The sequence below is a fragment of the Colius striatus genome, chromosome 10 (assembly GCF_028858725.1).
Source record: "Colius striatus isolate bColStr4 chromosome 10, bColStr4.1.hap1, whole genome shotgun sequence".
Taxonomy (NCBI): domain Eukaryota; kingdom Metazoa; phylum Chordata; class Aves; order Coliiformes; family Coliidae; genus Colius; species Colius striatus.
In genome coordinates, this window is record NC_084768.1 from 23,787,406 (window position 1) to 23,801,669 (window position 14,264).

The window sequence follows — 14,264 nt, forward strand, 5'->3', positions numbered from 1 at the left end:
TTGAGCATTCATGAACTTCAGAGATTTTCTTATGCATATGCAGTAACTTAACTGCTGTTTGGCTAAACTTACTGCTGAAGCTACAGCAGCAGCCGCTGAGTAGTTCCCTACAATACAGACAGATGCTGCCTCTGTGGGTGCTGTGTGAGCACCAGCAGCACATAGCAAGCCCCCACTGCCTGCCCAAAACTTGGTGCATTTCCTGCCACAAACTTACAAAGAATCGCTGGTATTATTTGCATAATTCCATTATTTAGCATATGAAGGCACATCCAAGCCCACTACATGCTCAAATGAAGCCAGGTGGGAACACCAGAGGAAAACAGAGAAGAGAAGAAAAGAAATCCAACAACTTTAAACAGGGGAGCTAGACCTTCACTTTTCTTTCACAGCTGCTCGTGTTTCTGTTTGCTTCATTGTTGCTTCCTATACTGTAACTGCTAATTATGTCATTATGTCTAGGAAAAAATAGCACTGGAGAATTTGAAAGTTATCTTTTCAGACCTAGATATAAGTTGGTCAGCTTCACATATTCCTAAAAAGTGATTGAACGTGGGAGATCAAGTTCTTTATTGACATAAAAAGCTGGGCCACCTTAACACCACCAGGTAACAGCTCTGTATTACAGGAGCACTTCTTGCACTGTTAGCAACACAACAGCACACCCCTTCAGACCCTGTCCTACCCGCCCTTAAATAGCTACTGCACTTTACTCCAATAGAGGTAGGTGCCTGTCAACATTCACAAATTCATGCCTCCCCAAGAGGACGGGGTGTGTGGGACAAGGTGAGAAGGGGGAACATAAGGAAAATGAAGCCAGGGCGTAGGGCACACATTTTATTAGAGATACACACTGTACCAATGCACGCCACATTCAGCATAGAGCAGTTAGAGCGAACGGCGATCACCCATCTGTTGCTGTGAGGTGAACATACCAACACGGACTTTCCTCTTCGACAAGATCCTTCAACTCCAGCCTTTACCCTCCCTCCCGACTAACCTGTACTTGCACAATACTAGGGCACTCTTTCTAAAATTAGGCTGCCGCTGTCCCCTCCCCTCGGAGGGCGAATTTAAGAGAAATCGATACTGAACCAGGCTTTCTACCGTCAGGATTTATTTTCTCCTGCTGCTGTCCCGGCGCATTTTAGTGACTGGGAACGCTCATTCCCAATCCCTGTAATGGTAAAGCGGTGCCCTACACACACCCCCAAGGCAATCAGGCGGTATCGGACGAAACACGCACCACCCGCGGGGTAGGGCGGGCTCGGGGCGGCCACGGGGCTCGGGGCCCTCAGCCCTGCGAGAGGGCGAGTGAGCACCCTCAGTACAGCCGATGGCTGCGCTCCGGCAGCCGGGACACTCTTCCCGCGCGGCGGGAGTGCCCGGAGCGCCGCCGTCAGCCACAGACACGCCTGGCCAGAGGAAGGCAAGACGGGAGGACAGGCCCTGGGCCCCTCGGCGGGGCCCGGACAAGCGCGTTACCGCCGGGGAGCGCCGCGGGCGCGTGGGCGGAGGCCGCCCCGCGGCGGTTGGTGCCCGCCCTGGCCCCGCCGCGGCCGCAGCACCGCCCCCGGCCCTGCCTGGAAGCCGCACGGGCGGCGGGACGGCGACGCGGAGGGGAAGTCACGTGAGCTGCCCCCCCCCGAAGCGCCACCTGAGGGGCTGTACCACTGGCGGGGAAGGAGGGGGGGAACGGGACGGCAGGACGCGACGAGAGACCTAAAGCCGCCGGCGGAGCGCAGCCCCGCTGCCGCCTGACCGCAGGGACCAGCCGAAAAACAACCTAAGGGACGCGCAAGTAAACAGGGAGAGGCCATGGTTTGCGGACGGCGACCGCAGCGGAGCGAGGGGTCCGAGCGGCACCCCCGCCCCTCCGGCGAGCCGTTGGTACGTGGCCTCTGAGGAGGCGCCGCCGGCGGCCAACCCCGCGCGCGCGCTGGACGCGGTAACCAGATATTCAAAAACAATACGTCAGCCCACAATGCCCCGAGCCGCCGCCAGCATTACCTCATCCCACAAGGCCCCGCGCCCGCGCTGAGAAGCTTCTAGGGGCGGGGTGACCATGGCGACCGGCTGATATGCACCGGGCCGGGCCAACGGCCCGCCTCCCCCGGGAGAGGCGGTGGCAGCCAATGGGGAGCCCGCGGGGTGACATCATGGGCTATTTTTAGCGGGCTCCCGGTCGCTGATAAGTGAAGGGCTCCACGCCGGGAGCGGGCTCAGAGCGCGGGGCAGGCGGTAGCGTGACTCCGGCCGCCGAGTGGAGGCGAGCAGAGCGCGGCCAGCACAGCACGAGCAGTGCGGAGCCGGGGAGGGGAGCAGGAAGGCGGGGAAAAGTACTTGTGGCGGCGGAGCAGCGTTCCGGCCCCGCGGCAACAGCAGCAGGAGGGCGGCGAGGCGTCCCGCCGAAACCCCGCGCCGCCAGGCCAGGCGGACTCTCAGTGCGGCGGCGTCAGGGATCGCGGGCCCGGCCCGCGCCGGGAGGACTCTCCGCGCCCCGGCGAGAAGTAAGGCTCTGCTTTCTCTTTTCTCCCTCCCTGCGCGGCCGGGAGGGTTGGGGTGGCCGCGCGGAGCGGGGCGCAAGCGGCGGCCGGGCAGCTTCTCCGCGCTGCCGCAGCTCCCGGCACCACTCCGCGGACTCTGTTCTATGAGTGCAAAGATGGAGCCTACTTTCTACGAGGATGCCCTGAATGCCAGCTTCGTGCCGCCGGAGAGCGGCGGGTATGGATATAATAACGCTAAAGTACTGAAGCAGAACATGACGCTGAACCTGTCCGACCCATCCAGCAACCTGAAGCCGCACTTGAGGAACAAGAACGCCGACATCCTCACCTCTCCCGACGTGGGGCTCTTGAAACTGGCCTCGCCTGAACTGGAGCGGCTCATCATCCAGTCCAGCAACGGGTTAATCACCACCACGCCGACCCCGACGCAGTTCCTCTGCCCCAAAAACGTTACCGACGAGCAAGAGGGGTTTGCGGAGGGCTTTGTGAGAGCCTTGGCGGAACTGCACAACCAGAACACCCTGCCTAGCGTCACCTCTGCCGCTCAGCCCGTGAACAGTGGCATGGCACCTGTGTCCTCCATGGCCGGCAGCAGTAGCTTCAATACGAATTTGCACAGCGAGCCCCCGGTATATGCCAATCTCAGTAACTTCAACCCCAACGCGCTCAACTCTGCACCGAACTACAACGCAAACAACATGGGCTACGCACCTCAGCATCACATAAACCCCCAGATGCCGGTGCAGCATCCCAGGCTTCAGGCTTTGAAAGAAGAACCTCAGACTGTACCTGAAATGCCAGGGGAAACACCTCCCCTGTCCCCTATTGACATGGAGTCACAGGAGAGAATCAAAGCTGAGCGAAAACGCATGAGAAACAGAATTGCGGCATCTAAGTGCCGGAAAAGGAAGTTGGAAAGGATTGCCAGGTTGGAAGAAAAAGTGAAAACTTTGAAAGCCCAGAACTCAGAGCTGGCATCCACTGCCAACATGCTCAGAGAACAGGTTGCACAGCTTAAGCAGAAGGTCATGAACCATGTCAACAGCGGGTGCCAGCTAATGCTAACACAACAGTTGCAAACGTTTTGAAGAGACTGACTTAAATGAGAACTATGATGTTGTGGTATAACTGAAACAAAACACCCAAAGTGGCAGAGGCATAAAGCTCATGGTAAAAGCTGAAAGGCTGATCCTGCCTGTGCTCTGCGAAGCGCATGTGTGGAGAGACTGGCGAGCCTTCAGCTTGAGTTAGTCATGAAGCGGCCAGCACTGCTCTGAGAAGGGCTGTTCCTGCTCAGATGAGACGTCAGATCTTCGTTTAACATTGACCAAGACCTGCATGGACCTAACATTCGATGATCATTCAGTATTAAAGGTTAAACTGCAATAGAAACTGTAGATTGCTTTATGTAGTATTCCTTAAGAAAAAAAAAAGTGGGAGGGAGGTTTGTGGGAGGCTGATAAACAAAAAAGAACTCTTCTGCCTGCCTTCAAGTAAATTGTGTATGTACATATCTTTTTTTTATTTTATTTTATGAAAGTTGATTAATGTCAATAAACTACTTCATGACTTTGTAAGTTATTTTTATGTTGTTTATTTGGGCACTGCCCAGTATTGTTTGTAAATAAGAGGCTTTTTTTTAGCACTCTGAGTTTACCATTTGTAATAAAGTATAATTTTTTTAATGTTTCTGTTTCTGGAAAAAATTCTAGAAAGTTCTATTATATTTAAGAAAAATAAAATAATTAAAATGCATTTCCCCTCACTTTTTTTTTTTTTTGCCAGTACCTGAGTTGGGAAAATGACCTTTGTGCTGAACTTGAAGGGTAGGGATGATGTTAAACTTACTCTGGAACTACAGGCATGTCCTGGAGAATGTGTGAGGAGGAGAGGGAAAAGCAGGATCCTGATGGCTAAACAAATACAACTTGTTGAGTTGTCCTGAGGTTGTAGTTCCCAGTCATGACCTGACGAGCTTGCCTGCTATATTTTAGTGGCACAGCCAAGTTTAAACAGCTTGGAAAAGGTTAGAAAGCCAGGGTATTGAAACTGCTCCACAACTGGAGCAACTGGCTACTTGATCTGACTTGTTTTTTATCAAACTAATGCCTTCAAGAACATTTAGCCAGTGGTTGTAGTTAAAAAAAAAAAAAAAAAAACCACACCAAAATATGCTGTAGAGTTAAAAAATAGCAGTCTTTATTCCTTCATTCCTATGTTCCTTCCTGGGTAGGAGGTGATCCTTGTTAGTATTTATGGCAATGCTGCTGTCAGCAGCAAAATAATTTGGGAACCCTTTCCCTGTCTTAATTCTTTCCTTTCTGGGTGTCACTGGGTTCTAAACTTTTTTACCAAGAGGAAGCTAGGAAAACAACCTAGTGGGAAATGAAAAAAACAACTTGCTGAAAAACACCAATTCCTGTTGCTTGTCTTCAGAAACTTTGTGAAAATAGCAACTTCTCAGGTGCTTCCCATGTATTTTAATAAAATGAATTTGGGTGTTTAGTACAATGGCAATATAAATGTGTGCCTTAGAAACATGCCCCTTAACTCACTGAGTGGGGACAGGGAACAATTATACCAGGATTTTCAGCACTGTACCCAATTGATTTAGTTTAATAAGCATATATTTGAAGGGAGACCAGATGTTTTCCTGCCTGCTGTTCAGAGCCAAAGAGCTATGAGGAAATAGATGCTACCAAGAGAGAGACAGAAAATATTACACATCCATTATAAGCGAATACTAGCTTTTTAGAGCAGGCAGACTTAAAATGCATTTCTTCCTTACAATAGGAATTTTCATTGAAGTGACGGTATTGTTTAAGGTCATAAGGTAACTACATAACTGGATACATACACTTTTACTGTGCTCAAAGTGATAGTTTGAAACTTGCAACTAATGTGGGTCAGTTCCTTACAAGAAGCATAAACGTATCTTTATCTTCCCCCCCCCATTATATGCATTTTATCATACAAGGAGATGTTTTAATGTTTAAAATATGACAATACGGTAACCTCCTTCTCCATCATAATCCAAGTGTCAAGGCAGGCACTGTTTAGATGGTGTTAGCTGCTGTCAGAGAAATACAATTGTAACACCACCAGCCAAACAAAGGGTTACTAGGAGGATACTGGAGTTTGCCAAGAGTACATTTTGCTGATGTCAGCAACCCGGAAGGTAAGTTGATTTTGACCATATGTAGGAATAGACAGCAGAGGGATAATACACAGCACTGCTGGGTGTGGTTTTAGAGGGATTTAGCAAGTGCCAACTAGCAAAATAAGCAGGGCAAGGAGATTAATTACCTGCAAAGGTGCATGTTTAACTCTCAACAGTGCTGGGTTAAGGAATAGATGTCACTAGCAAGCATTTTGCTTAATCACCTAATTACGTAAAAAATAAATACATTATATAAAATACTATGTTAATTAAATACAGCTGAGTGACAGTTTGCTCCACCCTAATACGCACACACAGACATTTAGCATTGCAGTTCTGTGTTTTCTCTCTCAAGTACAACATTCTGTACCAAAAAAAGTTACTGACTGATAGCACTGCTCATTAAGTGGGCATCCTCTGGCCAGCTACCTTCTGTGGCACAAGATACCTGACTTGGTCCAGCTCAAGAGGTTCTGGTGTCCAGTCAGAGAATCCACCTTTTTTTGTGCCAGTTACAAGGAGAGATTTAGATAAGCCCATCCCATCTCATTTGAATATCAGGCCTAAGAAGGGGCAAAGTAAGTTTATATTCCCTCGACTTCCATTTGTTTTGTAAACAGTGTTCTGGGCTATGAGCCTGTTGCTATCTGGTTCATTTCAGTGTAGATGAAAATTCATCCCTCTCAGGATATTACCAGATCACTCAGCGATCAATACGCACAACTGCAGTGACAGACACGCCTGCATTTGTATGTGGTGAAATGCAAACTTTTAACACTGATGAGACTGAAACTGCCTAATGAACTATGTGCCTTACTTCTATAAGGAATAGCCCAGTTCTGTTTGAGATTCAGAGAGAAACTCTTTTTGTTGCCCCAGCTGTACTCACAAGGGAATATTTTGCAAATAACAGCATTGTGAACATGTATTTTGTTTGGCTGTGAGTGTTGTCAACGGATTCAGGAAGTGAAGTCAGAAAAAGGCAGGGTTTCAAACAGGGCAGGCTACACAGAAATGCCTAGGCAAAGAGCCTCTAATCAGAACAACATGTTTGGGATGCAGGAATATTAATTAGAATTTGTGTCTGTACTAAAACCAACAAAACCCTTACAATTCTATCCCATGAACAGAAGCAAGTTACAAGGGGGGTTTGACTATGATTGCTCCCTGAGTAATTTGAAATACAAAGTACTTGTCATTACAGAAATAACAAAACAATCTAACTTATTCAATGGTGGGAAAGAGTTACATACCATCCAGTTCCAATCTCAGAACATGGTAGCAGTTATTAACAGAGTCCCAGTCCTCCAACTGCCTACATCTCTGTAGGTCTAAAAAATACCAACCTCAAAACATGGCACTTCAAATACCAGCATAAGGTAGCACATACCCATTTAATAATGAAGTCTAGTGACAAAGAGATGCCTTACTATCTTTCCATTTTATAGGAAGCTGTGAGGAAATACAGACAATATCCCTCCAAACCTATGTGAAAAATGATTGACAGTTTTGTCCCATGCAGAAGCCTAAGAAATCCATTCTAATAACTTTCTAAAAAGTAAACAGGCTGTTCGACAAAGTACATTGCTGCATATGCATTAATGAGCTTATTCCCACAACTCTGCGGGAAGCAAAGAATCTAACTTGCAGGCACCCAGGTTGCTGCAGAGCAGGCTTACATCAGGTAACTAGTACCACATAGCACGTATGGATACTCCATGGTGGAGTGTGGAGCCTGAACCAGTGGCAGAACTGGAAGTTATACAGCTGGATCAGCACAGTGCTCTGCCTGAGTGAATAACCCCGACCGAGGCTCTGGGGTTATTAGCCTGGGTAGCATCACTATGGAGGCGGATGGACCAGCACGGGCTTGAACAAGCTTGGGCATCAGTAGAGTACACAACAGAGTGTGGTGTACCATGTCCATGGGAAGTTCAAGGCAGAAGTGAAAAAAGAGAAAACTTATCTTTATTATCAGGCCTAACACTTTCTCTGTTCTGCTTCTCTTCCTCTCTACCTCTGTTCCCAAGATTTAGGTATAACAGCATATGGTTACCCACATCAAGAAACTAAAACTAGTTCAGGCAAAGTTTGCTGTGTAGAAAAAAAAAAAGCTGCAAACACCATAAGCAAACACAGACTATGTCTAACAGGCAGATGGACAGCAAGGAAAGAATACCCCAAATGACCATATACACCAGCCCACTGTGCAGCTGAAAACACGTTAGTAACATATAGCATTAGGGACTGGTGAAAGAAAGTAGCATAAAGAAAAGGAAAATTCAAAACGTAGGTGGTAATTCTTCCAGAGAAGGGCTTGTTGTTTAGAATTACACGCATTGCCAACACGAGTATCAGCACCCAAGGACTGGTGGCAATCCTAATTCTACACATATACACTACTGTTGACATGAACATGAAAATAGATCCTGTGAACAGAGAATGGTACTTCTTACAAAGAAAACTTGTAGAAAATCATCATATAATTTACCATGAAAGCCTCTGACTGCTTAAGCAGTTTTAGAGCTGCTTTGCACAGCAGGGCCCTTTTTTTCAATTTTGCACATTATTCTTTGCAGTACATTTTTGTTAAGGAACAATGGAACTACAAAAATCAAATTAGACATTCATCACAGTCCCTTCTGTCCTTAAATATTTTGAAATACTGGAAACACAGTTACAATGGGGAAGAATGGCTTTTTAAAAAGTTAATTACATATTGAAAACTGTTAATTTTCTTAGTTACGTTCTAACAACTTTTTCCCCTGAAAGCAAACCAAAAATCTAATTCAGAAAAATGAGTAAATCTCATACAGAACTTGATAGGTTATGATTGACTTGATTCATCCAAATCTCTATAAAATAACTAGAAATTGACCCTGTAAACAAAAGTGGATGAAGAAATATTTATTTTCCTGTCTCACAACTATTTTGTGTTTTGAGCCTTGCATTCTCCAAGCAATCTTTAGGTTGGTTCCTTAAACAAAAGGGCCAGCCACTTGCTAGAAATTCCTCTGAACTTTGTTCCTTATTCTCTTTTAAATTAAAATCAATTCCTGTGAAACCTGGCAGCATAGTAACACCAAAGACTGGGAAACAGGACACAATTCCAGCAGATGGAGCTCAAAAGCAAACAGTCCTGGCCGGCTGCACAGATGCCTGCAACAGGAGCCTTTGCTGAGGTGCTGTAGTAGCCAGAGAAGTCTTCAAATGAAACCCAGCATCCTGGTTTCACTGGGACAGAGTTAATTTTCTTCCCAGTAGATGGTATAGTGCCGTGTTTTGGATTTAGGATGAAAATAAAGTTGATAACACGCTCAGGTTTTAGTTGTTGCTAAGTAGTGGTCAAGGACTCTTCTCATACTGCCCTGCCAACATGAAGGCTGGGCACAAAAAGATAGAGCCAGGACAGCTGACCCAAACTGGCCAGAGGGATACCCAGACCATATGGTCTGATTCTCAGCACATAAAGTGAGGGGAAGGCTGTCTGGGGACTGCTGCTCAGACACTGACTGGGCATCGGTCGGCGGGTGGTGAGCATCACTTGTGTATCACTTGTTTTGTATATTCTAATTTATTCCTTCCCCTTTTTCTCCTATTAAACTGTCTTCATCTCAACCTGCAAATTTTACCTTTTTTTTCCCGATTATCCCCCTCATTCCACTGGGTGGGAGCAGTGAGCAAATGGTTGTGTGTTGTTTAGCTGTATGCTGGATTAAACCCTGACAACTACTGTCATGGGAATGTACAAAAAAAACCCCCTGATTTTTATCATCTTCCCTGGATTCTTAAAATAATCACTGCAATGAGTTGGGAGATTCTCCATCATTTTAATCATAAAATGGCCACAGTTATTTCAGAGGACACTAAGGGTCCAACACTAAGCAACTACAGCTATTTTTCTGAATTCTCCATGATGATGAGTTAGTGGGCATGACTTGTAGATGACTGCTGTCATTTACATGCTGTTATCATGCCTTGTATGTCTCAGATAACAAGTCATGAAAATGTGTTTAACTCACCCATAACTAAAATTGCTAACTGGAAGTGCCCATGCCTCAGCAGTCTACTTTTTTTAATTTGAGAGCCTCTAGTCAGATAGGATGAAACCTGGGTTCAATGATTACCAAACGAGAATCGGGAGACACTTCCTTTTACTAAACAGCTACCACGTCTTAGTGAGGAGCAGATTTCCACATGCAAAGGTTTACTCTCCTGCATCATACGCATAACCGTACACTCTTTTTTCCCTATACAAACACCATGGAATCTCCAAACATTACCTGTTCAAAACTCCTTACAAGAAGCCATCAAAAACAAGACTTACTATGAACCCTCCAGTGGTATCTCAGGGCCTCAATCAAGATAAGATCCATATCATGTTAAATAATCATCAAGCGTCTGACCCAGATACCTGAAGGGGAGAAAAATAACCCAAACTCTCAAGGCAAAATTCCATCTACTAGTTTTCTTGCTAGGCTTTGCTGTCATACAGATAGTCTGTTCTCCCTGCCTCCTGAGTGACCCAGATAAAGTATATCTATGTATTTTAATTAGTTAACAAAGTGGTTTTATATGCAAAATGACATTAAAACTATGCAAAGCTATACAGTAAGTAAAGCTTTTCAAGTAAGCTCTATTCAACACTGAAGGTACAGGAGATAACAGTTAAGTCTGCAACAAAGTTACGGACCAAAGCTAACCTCTAAAAAGTTAGCAGCAAATTTTCCTTCTTTAAATGCTGAGATGTAAGCAAAATCTAGTAGTTTTCAGGTTCCTCCTCCTTGAAGCAGTGATTTCTAACTCTTATCTTTACAGTGCAGCACTGTAGGCAGCAGCACATCACTGTGTAATTTGACAGGACATGGGTTTTGGAGGCTGTGACCCGTTGAAAGGCAGGCTGGTTTTCTCTGTGTAGATTAATCTCTGCTTTTAGTGCATTAGCTTGATTAGAGATTTCTGAAATTTATTTCCCACTTCTGCACTCCCCAAACCACCTAAGCTTAGCATACTTAGTGACTTGCCCCTGACTAAGCTTCACTGTACTGACAGCTTTTGATTTTGTGTCATTTGTGACAGTAACAATGAAGTTGATCATCTGATTATTTCTCAAAATACAGATTGAAAATTACCAAATTTTCAAATTACCAAATTTACCAAATTACCAAAATCACCAAAAAGTAGCACAAGTCCTGAAGATGCTGGATATACCAGTTTCGGAAATCAGGCCACTGAAAAAAATATTGGAAAGAAAACATGTTTGAAAATCATAGTATCTTCCGTTGTTGGGAAACAAGGATGTCAGAATTTCCAGAGCAGGAAGAAAGAAAGAAAATGAGCAAAGGCAAAACACTCTGTCCCGAGAGACTTCTCTACTTATCACAAATTTGCTTAGATTGAGTCAGAACTCTTAAATTCATTCTTTATTTAAATTACAGTACAAAAAAAAAGCCTGGGCAGATTTTGCAACAGTTTTACTAACTTGATTTGAATTCACACCTTTGGTTAAACAAGCGCAGCTTCCCATATGGACAAACCTATAAAATGTGGTTTGACTTTCCCGGCGAACCTTTTTCATGCACCCATTAACTTGAAGGAGAACTGTGAGTCCTTAGTATACCTGCTTATGAAACTGTTTTTGTTAGATGACTAACTTTATGCATATATATTTAAAAATATTAAAGAGGGCAGAAAGGTTATTATTCAAAGTCTTATAAATGGAATTTCTTCCATGTGTTCTTGATAATGGCTTCTATGTGTGTTTTGAATTTACTTACAAAACACACCAGCACACCCCAAAATAGGTTCCAGCTATTTCATTGCCCCACTCTGTTCACTGTGTTATCATTCTTATGTGGAGAAATTGCTTCTGTGTTTTCTGTTTGATGGGAAATGCCAGACTGGCAATAAGAGAAAGGTTTGGTTTTTAACTTAATGTTCATTGTTGTTGCTTCCATGGTTATGTGCCTGTAGGTTGAATGTAGCAACCTGGTGGACAAAATGCTCTCGCAGTTATTATCCATAATCTCTATTTGCTAGTAGCAAAGCTAGCTACGTTTCCTATCAAACACTATAGGTAACAATGACAAAGTGTGGTGACAAAAGCAACAAAGTAGTGCACTCAGGGAAGGAAAGCTCTTATGAGGTTGTTATTTTTCTGCTAGAAATAGCTCAATTCCCAAATTTGTTGCAAATTAGGAACACTAGCAGCTCAGTTGAAAAATAGTAGCCTGTTTTCTGTAGCTTTTCTAATGGTATTCTCTTTTGAAATTTAGTTTGAGCTGTTTTGACAGATCCATAGTTCAACGTGTGAAGGAAAAGCTAACATTACCCCTTTGGGAATACACTGCCTATTGTAGCAGAGAACTGCAGGGCAATCCATCTGACACTACTAACAATCTCACCCTTTCCCTCCCTCTTTAGGAGGGTCTAACTTCTATGGTAGCAACAGTGATCTAAGGGCTTTAAGAAGATCTCCTTGCCTTGTGTAACTGTGCAGAAGTAGAAACAAGCAAGACCTAGCAATAAACACACAAAAATAAAACCAGATTCTTCAGTGTTTCTGGGGTTTGGATGATATAGCATCAGATTGTAGCAAAATAAGTAATGAATTTTTGTTCAGATTTCACCTATGGCTTTACATGAGGAGCTACTTCATTGTCCCAGACATCATTTTCCATAATTGCTGGTTGTGTGAAGCACAAGGGAGAGCTACAGTGCAGAGGAGAAGTATTGAACTTAATTATCTTTTTTCCAGGCAGGCCAGGTCTTGGCTTAAAAAACAAATCCAAAAAGCCTCAAAATAAATAACTATGTCTTGGACTAAATCCTCTCTCTGGTTTGGATCTTCAGAATAATACTGACTTCACAGAGACCTACACTCTGATTTAAATGACTCTGTAACTCCATAAGTCTATGAGTTAAAAGGAGTTTTGTAAGTATAGGTTGAAAACAGACAGAAACTCTCCATGTAGCCAGTAGAAATTATAATAAGGATGGAGCTACAAAAATAAATGAAATGCTCTTGAATTTCATGAGAAGAGTCAGAATAAAAGTAGAGCCTTCAAATACTGAGAATCTTTAAGAGCTTTCTATTTCTTTTATTGTGATCCATCAGTACTTGCATGATCTAAAGCCTCTCACTTATGAACAATGATATATTAAAATGCATTTTGATTCATTTATTAAATGATATTAATCTATATTTAAACATTGCTATATGTTGATCTAAAGCTGGATTACTGAGTGACATTACAAAAACTTATGATTCTTCGAATTCACTTGTCTACTATATATTTGCAGTGCCTAACATCACAAACCTCTTCCTAATCTTGAATTTTGATATTATTTGATACTTTATGCTCTGAGATTCTTTCCTTAAGTCTGAAGCCTTAATCTAAGCCATCTGTTCCACAATAACTCAACATGTGTAATCCCACTAAATGAAAATGATAACTAGGATTTTTTTAAAAAAAACAGTTATAATATCTGTTGTGGGATGGCTCCTTTTAAATAAAGACAAAGAAACTATCCAACTTTGTTCATCCATGTAATATGAAAATGATCCTGTACAACATAGTTGTATATGTTACTTTCATGCCTTGACCATGTTATTAATTTACAAAGTTATAGTTGCTTTCTTAGCTTTCCATTTTTACTGACCTTCACAGTTTGTTTGAAGCTGATAATTAACATGTCAATGTTAATATATCTGCCCTCTCAGCATCATAGTATGAGTCTGTTCTTTAAGGCAATAACATACTGCTGCCACTGAGGTTCGTGACCAGCAAATCCTCCTCTGAGCATAGTGGTAGTCCCTCTGCCTTGCTCAGACTACTGCCATAGCATCTAAGGTACATGTGAATTGCTGTCTGCGGTAACCTGATATTTTACCTCACTTTTATGCAAGACAGTTTGTATCTCAGAACAAAGACTGAATGTAAGCTTATACACCTAACTTAAAATGGTACCTCTGCCAATTGCTTATTAGGCTGCTTGACAGCCATGAGCATCCTTCTAATGAGAACTGCAGAAGAGAATGGCTGACAGGTCTCTCCTCTTCCCTCCAGAAGGTGCCACACTGATGGCAGTGTTCTTTCCCTGCATGTTGTGCTGGGGGTTAGCCAAGCCAGACACACATATGCCAGCCTAACGCCTCATCTCTGGGAGCAGCAGGGGCAGAAAGGTACTGGGTTGAGCAGCGTGACTGCACACAGCAAAGCTTGTGTGTCACAGCTCCTATTGGGCTTCTGTGAACACTTATTTCTTTTTTGCACTGAATATCTTAAAATACTTCTACTGTACTTTAGACACTATATTGGTGTAAGAATTAACCATATATGTGTAACTATAAAGAAATTCTGCCTCCTGATATTAGAAGTTCTTGCTTCCCTTATATCCAATATAATATTCTGAACCAGTACTTTTTATGCAAATTTACCTTCTTCTGAATAGCACACACTGAAGACTACTGGTGTTCATGGGAGAGGGCATATACATATATATTTATAGAAAGCTACTGCTATATTATTAAAATACAGAAAATATAGAGTTTTTCAATACCATTTTGATTCCAAGAAACTGGAAATGACCTTTAG

The 14,264-nt window shown here is 43.6% G+C and overlaps 2 protein-coding genes across 9 annotated transcripts in view; one reads left to right on the top strand and one right to left on the bottom strand.

Annotated features, from left to right (window-relative positions):
* FGGY (FGGY carbohydrate kinase domain containing) overlaps positions 1 to 14,264 on the bottom strand; it is a 308,898-nt gene that overhangs the window by 280,907 nt on the left and 13,727 nt on the right. For 3 of the 8 annotated variants that reach the window (XM_062003168.1, XM_062003166.1, XM_062003164.1), the window contains exon 1: positions 2,011 to 2,118. The exons of 3 other annotated variants lie outside the window; for them this stretch is intronic. The gene's annotated coding sequence lies outside the window, so the exon portion shown is untranslated. Of the gene's footprint in view, positions 1 to 2,010; positions 2,121 to 14,264 lie in introns of those variants that run through there. 2 more of the 8 variants (XM_062003172.1, XM_062003173.1) reach the window with 1 other exon arrangement.
* Positions 1,688 to 4,088, top strand: JUN (Jun proto-oncogene, AP-1 transcription factor subunit). The gene has a single exon (XM_010209077.2). The coding sequence runs from the start codon at positions 2,651 to 2,653 to the stop codon at positions 3,593 to 3,595; it is 945 nt and encodes a 314-aa protein (XP_010207379.2). The 5' UTR covers positions 1,688 to 2,650; the 3' UTR covers positions 3,596 to 4,088.

Bases quoted from the DNA above. Each gene is read 5' to 3' on its own strand.
- JUN (XM_010209077.2), top strand. From the start codon at position 2,651: ATGAGTGCAAAGATGGAGCCTACTTTCTACGAGGATGCCCTGAATGCC.